The sequence below is a fragment of the Peromyscus californicus genome, unplaced genomic scaffold (assembly GCF_007827085.1).
Source record: "Peromyscus californicus insignis strain IS unplaced genomic scaffold, ASM782708v3 Scaffold_13__1_contigs__length_99412109, whole genome shotgun sequence".
Taxonomy (NCBI): Eukaryota; Metazoa; Chordata; class Mammalia; order Rodentia; family Cricetidae; genus Peromyscus; species Peromyscus californicus.
Window position 1 is genome coordinate 95,412,987 of NW_026294424.1, and position 10,518 is coordinate 95,423,504.

The 10,518-nt window shown below is 40.0% G+C and overlaps 1 protein-coding gene across 1 annotated transcript; it reads right to left on the minus strand.

Annotated features, from left to right (window-relative positions):
- Nucleotides 1–888: 888 nt before the first annotated feature.
- On the minus strand, nt 889–10,200 carry LOC128108814 (ATP-binding cassette sub-family G member 3-like). Its single transcript, XM_052735846.1, has 4 exons — nt 10,192–10,200; nt 5,953–6,042; nt 3,968–4,053; nt 889–2,161 (listed from the first exon to the last, which is right to left on the minus strand). Exons 1-4 carry the CDS (start codon nt 10,198–10,200, stop codon nt 1,981–1,983), a joined length of 366 nt encoding a protein of 121 aa, XP_052591806.1. The 3' UTR covers nt 889–1,980.
- Nucleotides 10,201–10,518: the final 318 nt, after the last annotated feature.

Here is a 10,518-nt window from a genome sequence, read left to right on the forward strand (position 1 = left end):
CAAATTTAAAAATTGATTGGTTGTTCCCATAACATTTGTGCCACTATTGTGCCAAAATGTTCTGCAGGCATGTTACTGGGGAGGTCACAGAGCTCATAACTAGGGGATACTGTTGATTACTATTCTCCTGTAGGAGCATCAAAGAACCTCCCAGCACCATGAATGCTAGGAGTAGTGGTGAAGCCTCCAATGTGTACCTGCTTCATTTCTTGTGTTAATGACATAAATAAGTGGGGTCTTCAGCAATAGGTTCCTACTATCAGGTTATGGATAGCAACCAATAGCCTTGGCAATAGTCTGTGATGTTTGGGAGATCTACAGGAACTCCTTTGGCCAGTGACTGAACATGATGTAATCCATTCCTGGCACTCAAGGTTTACTTGGTGACATAAGATGTCTTTCTAGAGCATTGTCTTGTCTATTATATGGTGACTTCATTATTATTCCTTTCATATATACATATTTATAGAGTGCTTCTATAATAGTAAGTTTCCATATATGTTTTCAAATGGCCTTTGTGTAATTGCCCTTCCTTTTATTCCCTCATCTACCTTGCCCTCACATACCCTCCCATTGAATCCTAGTCTAGTTTTCCATTTATCTCTTTATAATATTGTACTCTTATTTCTTCTTCCTTGGATCCTCTTGTTCTCCCTGGTCCCTTACTAGCTGCCTAACCTCTATGTATTCAGACTGAAGTACACATGCCTAGAGCTTAAAAGCCAACATCCACATGTAAGATAAACCATGCAGTATTTGTCTTTTGGGTTCTTGGTTAGCTCACTCAGAATAAGTGATTCTAGATGCATTCAACAGCTGAATAATGTTCCATTGCTTAAATGTACCACATTTTCAGTATCCATTCATCAGTTGATGGACATCTGACTTCTTTATTTTTCCATTACAGCTTATGTACCCCATCAGAATTTTTCAAATAATATAAAAATTACAATATTGTTACATTCTATTTTTAAGCAAATGATTACAATGAATACAAGTAAAAAAAACATGTTTCCCATTTCCCTTACAAGAGTAAACATTTTACATATTACAGGTAAAACACAAATTATCCCCAGCACCCAATACAGTTAAACATTTATATTTTAGACTTATAGATCTGGAGACTTTCAGTCACAATCATTTACATAGGCAATCATTTTTATAATTGTCAGAAAAATGGATTACTGATTTCACTTTTCATATTTTAGAGTCCTGTCCAAATATCTTAACTAACCATCTAATTCTTTGTTTTCTAGTTACATGAAGTCAATTGTTTAAAGCTATGATGCACACTGAAACCTATGAACACATTTCCCAACATCAAAAAGAACTTGAGCTAATTTCTGGGACTTGATTGTTTTCCTTAATAATTAATCTAAACCACAGTCTAAACAGCTTCTCAAGAGAAAGTCATAAGTCCTAATGCATAACACTTCCTTGGTCCTATTTTCCACTCTCTGTAGCCCCTGCTTTCTCAGAGGTGGGGGCAACATGATATCCTAACTTTACCTATATTAATTTTCCCACCAAACTAACCTCTATCACAATCCCTTACTACATTTCTGAAAAGTTCTTAATCATCAAAATCCTATTAAAACTATCACTGCTATTATAAAATCATTACTTCAGTTGAACAGTACAGGCTAAGAGGAAATCAACTTCATAATAATCCACAGATAAAAAATGTCTAGTAAACCATGATATTTTTATGAGATAATCACACTACATTAAAGGCAGTGGGGATCCCCCACACCCATTCATACCATGCCAGATACCAGAGAAAAGTGGCATTGGCAAACATGTAATGGCACAGCACTAGCAAGAGACATTTAAAACTCAAGTTCTCCGGTCTTGCCTATCCAGGATTCACCCACCATTGCCTTGCACTCTGGTGACTGAACTCCTGAAATCCAAGTGCTACCTGCTGCTCCACTGACATGGCCACTGACAGGTAAAGTTTTAATTTCTTTTAATGTCAGTTTAATTCAAAGAAAGTGGAAGGGTGATTTTAAAACACCTCTTTTTCTCAAGAGATAATAACTGCACATAGGTAATTGATAAGAAGATAATCATTATACAAGCTAAGGCCACGTGATTCTTCCAGAAGCCCCATGATGAGAGATCAATGCCCTGGATTGTCAAGAATTCTTCACCAGTACATCTGTAATTCAACATACATAAAAATAATGTCAAAGTTTATTCAGTACATTCACTGTTCCTCCCTTTTAAGAACTCATAGTTTCAACACATCATTAAAAATTTCATCTTTATATTTAATTGGTAGTAGTAATGTTGTACTTACAATTTTGTTATATATTATGTCAATATAAACTACTTGAATCAGGTCCCTTAGTTAATTTCAAAAACCATCCAAAGAGGCTTAGCTATCACATCTATTTAAAAGCATAAAGGAAGTAGGCTCAGTAAACTAGGCCCAGTTTAGAGAGTCACACTAAGATCCAACTTTGTAGTCTTCACTGTGTCATTCATTTCTAAATCTACAATGCTGCCCTCTCCTCAAAGGGCAAAGGCATGGATAAAGGACTTGTTTCTCCTTAAGTGGAAAACCTCAGCTTCCTAATGACACACAGACACTCTAAGAGATCAATCTTGGTGCAGTTCTGCTGACTCAGTAGACAGTCATGCAATAAACACAGCATCAAATGCTAGACCAAGGACCAGAGAGACTAAGGGTTTCTGACAGGAGTCAGTCAATTCCTGTCAGCTCTTCTACTAAGGGAGCATGACAACTACAGATACTCAGCTATGGAACATCCCCAGCAGCCCATGGCTACAGACAGAGCCTGGGTAGCAGCTGGAGCACAGCAGGGGCCCTGAAACAGGTTAGAAAAGCAGCTGCTGCTAAAAGTTCTGAATATACAATTACTACCTGTGTGTCTCCATCCCTGTGTGTCTCCATCCCTGTGTCTCCATCTCTGTGTGTCTCCATCCCTGTGTGTCTCTATCCCTGTGTGTCTCCATCTCTGTGTATCTCTTAGGATTTAAAAGTTCCCAAATCTACAGACAGGACAGATTTCTTCTTCCTCTTGTAAAGACAATTCTTTGGTGAACATGAGGTCTATGGACAGCCCTCTTCTGGTTTCACTTTATACATCTAAGTCCTCCTGACCATTAACCGGTAAGGAATTTGTATTATAAAGAGACCAGACCAAACCAGGAGAAAGGAGATGTAGGAAATAAGATACCCCCCATACCTGTTTTCTTATCAGTAATTCAAACATAATTTGTGTTACTGTTAGTCATTGTTATTTTGAGCATCCATGGGAAATTTAATATATCATCATATTACTCTCCAATTTATATATCAAAATCAAATCAATGAGAAAAATCAAGAAAGCAAAGGTATTTTCCTGGCATTAGACAAAAATGATATTTCCTTCTCAACATAGTAAAATGTGTGTTTTTCATTGCAGGACAAGTCTTCTGATAGGAGATTTTACCTATATCCTACATACACATGCATACACACACACACACACACACACACACACACACACACACACACACAAACACACACACATGTACCATCCTTTGACTTTCTAAATTCTTCCAGAGTGTGAGGCAGAGGAAAGACTCTGAAATCTGTCAGGCAAAGCTTACTCATTTTAGCCTTGTTGCCCTGACGTTCTCAGGCTCTGCTCACAGGTACCATGATCTATACATGTAGAAACTTATGTCCTTCCTAAACTATCAGAGCAGACTATGTCAAACTCAAATGTCCTGAAACAAGGAACTCAAATCCACAATCAAGACACCAAAACCATTTTTAAAGCATTATCTACACCAAGGAGCAGTAGGATCAAAACACATCCACATGTGCACTGGGTACAATGATTCTCTCTGGGTAACTGGCAGAGGACAGTGTTAATCCTGAAAGGATGAGTTTCCCCTCCAAGTCCAGGAGCATTCTGTGTCCCCATTGTGACGACACTGAACTCAAGCTTACATTATATAGTTCTGACATTTACTGATTTCTGCTGTGTTATGTTCTGGACAGAAGTTTTGTCCCAGGAATTCATTGTGCTGCAAAGCCTGTAACACAAACAGGAATAGGGAGAGGGAAATAGTTTAATTTATATAAGTTTCCAAAAATTAAACACAGCTATAACTTCAAGTTCAATCTTGACTGTAATTTCAAAAAAAAAAATTGTTGTTGTTGTTTGCAAGACAGGGTCTCTCTGTGTAGTTTTGGAGCCTGTCCTGGATCTCTCTCTGCAGACCAGGCTCGCTTCAAACTCACAGAGATCTGCCTGGCTCTGCCTCCCGAGTGCTGGGATTAAAGGTGTGTACCACCACCACCTGCCTATTTCCAAAAATACTTTAAACAAACAAAACCGTATCAAGTTCATTCTGCCCAGCAAAGCAGTATCCCTCCCTCACACTCAGGAGGTTTAGCATTGAAATGATGGTTCTTCCCAACTACTGAGAGGTAGACTCTCTAACCAGATTACCTCAGGCACTTCCTTCTCTTATAGATAACCATGTAAACACTGTAATTAAAACAATACTATGATTTATACTAACAATATTTCTTGCTTCTTTTCATCAAAACCAGTTGTGATTATGAGAGTAAGAAAGTCTGTTAAGACACACTTTACTGCAGAGAAAGCTTGGCAAGCCAATATGACTATGATATCACATGATTTCCATTTCTTTTAATTTCTTGATATAAACTATTTATCTTAGTCCCTGATCTTTTCATTATTTCCTTATTGGGTATAATCACAACTGTTTGCTTTTCATCATATCATCTATCTTTCCTCTTTACTCTGGGATTTTTCTCACTCTTTATTTCCCTTAAACAACATGTGACTGGGGCCCATTTCACACTGTATCTTTTTGTTTTTAATCATATTTTTTTTGTTTTTATTTTTAAGCTTGTGAACATACATAACGTTCAGGTAATAGTCTTAATTTAATGTCCTTGATTTTTCTTTTTTTTTTTCCTTTTTTTATTATTAAGAGATTTTCTATTCATTTTACATACCTACCTCAGATTCCCCTCTCCTCCCTCCTCTCACCCCAGCCGTCCACTATAACCCACCCCCCATTCCTACCTCCTCCAAGGCAAGGTCTCCCACTGGGGAGTCAGCAGGGTCTGGGGCACATTCAGCTGAGCCAGGTCCAGGCCCCTCCCCCTGCGCCAAGGTGTCCAAGGGAGGTAAAACAACAGGCATGCTAAGGGAAGCCAAACAGACCATCCTGCAGGGAACCTCCTTAAACTCTGAAAGTAAACAACTCAAAACAGCTTCAGGAAGTCCCTGAAACTGTGCAGACTGACCAGGCCTCTCCTGTCCCAAGCCTACCTAAGTAGTAAGGATGGCTGAGAGACTCTGTTAAATATGACGCTGAGCTGCCTGGAAGAGCTAGTCTCCAGTATGTTAGCAAGCCGTGCAGTGTGCTCCAGGTTTCCAGCTTCTGAGAGCTGTCACTCATACTAGGGGTGGGCTTTTGGTGATGCAGCTGTGTGTGAGTCATCTGTGCTCCTGTAAGTAACCCTAATGAAACTCACTGGTTCACCAAGTTGGACTTTGATAGTATCCACAAAAAAAAAAAAAAAAAAAAAAAAAAAAAGGAGACATGAAGTTGGGAGGGAGTGGAAGGTGAGAGAGATTTGGAAGGAGTTGCCTTCGAGGAATGGGGATCATTATGATAAAGATACATGGTGTGTGTGTGTGTGTGTGTGTGTGTGTGTGTGTGTGTGTGTGTGTGTATGTGTGTGCTTAAAAAAAAATGTGACTGGGGAAAACCCCAGATGACTCACTGACCTTTGGCTAGAATTAACAGGAAAGTTCTCATCTTTTGCTCCTGGAAGGAAAATCCTGGGGAGCAGCTGGTTAGAAATTACAGGTGGGGGAAGTACTTGGTTGGGATTCATTTCAGTTGCTACAGTTGGAGACCCCAAGGACAGTGACCGACAGGACAACTTACTGTATATCCATAATGAGGAATGTTGAAGTACTGAATCCATCCAGGGTCTTGCATGAAGTCGGTGTATTGTAGTGATAGACCTGAGATATACTACAAAGAACAGAACCATGAATTCGATCCAGTCTATTGACTAAGAATTCTAGGCAAGATGCTCCCTCTTCAAGACTCCTTCATCCTTCTGACCATTTCTGCTCAGACCAGCTCTTTAAAACATCCTTTCAGTTAACTCTAAACAGAATTCTTCACTCGTTGCAAAGCCAAGGCTCTTCATGGTTTTTAAAATAAGGACTTGCCATCCAACTCTGCAGAAGTCAAATCCTATAGATATTGTTTCATCTTTAAAATGGCCTGCAAGCTATAAATATTCTTTAAACTTTAAATACCCTCATCCCATATTTAAAATCCTTTTTAGATTCCTTGTAATATCTAATTTGTATAGATATTATGAATGATGAACAAGGATGAACAAGAGACAGCTCTGAAGTTCACCTAAAACTTGCCCTATCTAGTCTAATGTACAGTAGGATATGCAAAACAACGACTGTGTGTGTGCATTCAGACTGCACCTGACCAAATGCTTCTATAGAAAGTACAACAATGGGCTTCATAACTAGTTTTAAAGTCCCACATAGAAACTTTATACAATAACCAGTTGTCTTAGTTCCTCTCCTGTGGCTGTGATAAAACACCATGACAAACATAGAAAAGTAAGGAGCTTTTCTAAGTACAAATTGCAAACATAATGGGAAAAAATGAGGGAAATAGTCTCATTCACAAAATCCTCAGAAAAAGGGAGCGAGTGGATGGGTGGGGAATCTTGGAATAAATCTAAACAAATGAAATACTTGTACAATAAAAAGTTTAAGACACTGAAAAAAATTGAGAAAAATACAAGATAGACAGACCTCTCATGTTTATAGATTCATAGGATAAAAATTATAATATCCATCCTACAAAAAGCAATCAATAGAGTCAATGTAATCCCCATCATAATTTCAATGCAATTCACAGAAACTGAAAAAAATAATATAAAGTTACACATGGAAATAAAAAAGATCAAGGTTAGGGGGACAATCTTGAACAATAACAATAAAACTGACAGAGGTATCACCACCCACTGGTGAAATAATCCATCCCTGTATTGTGTGAGGAATAATTCATCTTCTCTATTGATAAGAGGCATTCTGTGGGCCTGTCTGCACATCTGGGAACAAGAGCAACAGACTGTGGGAAATTTTACCACCCCATGTGTCCCTCTCTCATAAAGAGGACAACATGCCATTTGCTCTGGTAGAACCAGGGTCCCAATCAAAGGAAAAGTATACTTGATCCTGGGGATGTCCTGCCACACAATTATAGCAATCACTCCTTGGGCACATGCGCTGTGCAGTTAATACAGTTCACCCAAGTATTCAATTCTCTATATCAGTTTTATAAGCACATTATCAAAAGTAAAAACAAAGTGAACTCCACCAACATATCTTTTAGGTAGGAGGTATTGTTAGGTTACTTTTGAGAATTAATTTTAAAGACTGCCTGGATGAACCAAAGGAGACAATTTGGGACACATGTACTTGCCCATCAGAGAAAGTGTTCTGTTTATTTGTTTTGTTTTTTTTTTTAGGAAAGGGTAAAATTAGACACACATGAAAACGAATTGTTAGAAAGGCTCATATTAAAAAAATAATAAACAAGACTTTTAAATACAAATTTTAAAGGTTTTCCTTGTGTTGAGATTGTGTATTTCCCTGGGCACTGATGTCAGCAGCCTTGCACTTCAGTGTAAAGTGTCCCACCTCTTCAAACTTCTCTGTTGTGCACCCACATTCTCCCCCTTAAATATATAATCACTCATGAGAAGGGAAAATGGGAAGGGTCACACAGGCTCTGTCCACCTTATTTATATGTACACATTCAATCCTCTTTAACCCTCCACCCAATGCACTGGAGTCACTGTAAACCGCATTTCACTTTTTTAAATCTTCCATAACAATGCTCAGGCAGTTCTGGGCTCTGGAAGGTGACTAGGATTCCCTTCTATACTCTGGGGTAGAAGGACAGGAATCAACAAGGGGAGAACTCCTTGACATGGATCCTAGGCCTTGTTCTTTCCTCTGGGCTGTGGGGTCCCTGTTCTGGGATGGCAGCAGAGCCCATCTCCTACCGATCAACTGGTCCACAGCACCATGTTTGTCTACTGCCCCAAGCCCTGGGAGTCCAGCACCCCAGCAATGAGGGAGGTGAAAACACCATCACCATACCCCAAAAGAACACCCAGGAATGTTACAGGTTTTTAGGCCTTTACAAAAAGGAAGTCTGTAGTCTACAACCCAGGTCAGCAGGCTTGCACAGTGCTGTGAGTCCAATCCTTAATATGATAGGGCAGAACACTCCATCGGTTTTTCTTTGTCTCCTGTATGTAGTGACTTACAACTTTATTGGGTGCTCTAACTATGGGCAGTGAGTTAGAAATGTTGAAATATGTGGGAGAGGATTCCAGGAGACATGGGGTGAAGATACAACTATGCTCAAGGACACTGACCGTCCTACCTGGAGGTTTTCTGCTGCTCTTTCTCTTGAGGTGAAAGCAACACAAGGTGAACACTGGACAGACTACAACAACGGCGGTGACCGACCATTCGTGTTCTGATTGTATTTATGGCCTGCTCTACAAGATGGAAATCATTTCTGACGCTGTGGCTTGTGGGGTCACAGGGCCCAGAGAAGAATCTACTGTTGTTCTTCTGAATGGATGTGGTATTAAACTGACTTCTAATGAGTTGTGACACCCATAGATTAGGACATCTCAGACCTTCATCAGAGAAGCTTCCTTTTGCAGGAGACAGTGATTAACACAGACCCACCACAGGTCAACATACAGAGAAGAGAGACTACAGAGGATCCAGCCCTGAATGGGACATCTGTGTATCACACCCCTCCTCCCAAGGATCAAGGATCAGGATGTAAGAGTCTAGAGGGATTGTAAGAGCCAGAGGCTGTGGACAAGTGCAACAAAACAGGGTTCTCCTGTCACTATTGGACAGTGACACATAGGAATGCTGTGCAGTGTGACAACATGGGAACACCTGTACAAGAGCAAGACAGAGAAGATCCCTGCATGGAGGGGAGAGGCGGACATGACCTCCTCCCCCTGCCTGAGGAGTTACTGGCAGTTGATGGCTGCTGCGAGGGGTACTAGTTTTCTTTAAGCATGTGGCCCCTGAGAGCCTACCCATGCTGCAGTAGATGGTCCTAAACACCGGCACACATGGGCAGTGCTAGGTAGACCCAGAGGTTTACAGAAAGCAGAGCAAAGCATGAGTCAGGGAGGGGAGAATGGAGAGAGTGACAGGAAATGCAGCTGTCATTGTCCTGTTGTGACACAACACCATGATCAGGGAACCTGTAGAAGAGAGAGTTCCTTTGGCCTCAGGTTTCCAGAGTGACAAGAGGCCATCTTGGCAGGGAGGCATGGCAGCAGGCAGCAGGCTAGGAAGTGGGAGAGGAAGCTGAATGTTCACATCCTCATGTGACAGTGCAAAGCAGAGAGGGAAGAAGAAGGGGACAGGCCTATAAACACCCAAGCCCCTCCCCTCACCCAGGGACAGACTTTCCCCATCAAATCTCTACCTCCCAATGGTTCCAGAACCTCTCCAACAACCAACTGTGAACCAAGTCTTCAAGTCCCTGAGCCTTAGGGGACATTTCTCATTCAAAAGTCCACAGGGAAGGATTTTGGAGGGAGAAAATGGCATGGACTTCATCAAAACACCTTATGTGTGTTTAAGAATCTCTCAAACAAAAATTAATTAGTAACAGATTTATTGAAGATTTATATTACTGAATGGCTATACATATATGGCCATATATATAGGAAATAAAAACAAAACTTAGCACTTTCTTACTGACATGCATCTGTCATTGCCAAGCTACAGTATAATCTTGTACTAGCAGAAAGGATATGAATACTAACACACTAAATCAATTGTTCTATTTACTTGATATGCTTTTGGGGGGAAATGTGGGTCTGGCTCCATTTATCAGTTGATTTATTTACAATAATGTATATTTTATGGGTATGAAAGACTAAGATGGGGTAATCAATTACAGAAAGAGAAGCAGAAGTATGCTAATTCAGGAGACTAATTAGTACTTAGGAGTCTAGAATCTTGCACTATTTTTAATACTTTTCAGAATACAAGTAAGCCCTGAGATACACTCCTCCTGCTGAGCACTTACATTGACCATTGTTGTAGAATATTATTTTAAGGTGTGTTATACTTGTTTATGCTGTGGAACAAAGATGTGTTTTATTCTTTTAAGTTACATTTGTTTAACTGTGAAGCTGTAATACTTTGCCTGTTTAAAACACATGATTGGTCTAATTAAGAGCTGAACAGCAGGAGAAAGGAGAGGTGGGGCTGGCAGGCAGAGAGAATAAATGGGAGCAGAAATCTGAGAAGATGGAGGAGTTAGAAAAGGAGAAGAGGAGGACTCTAGGGGCCATGTATCCAGCCAGTCACAGAGTAAGAGTAAATGTAAGATACACAGAAAAAAAGAAAAAAG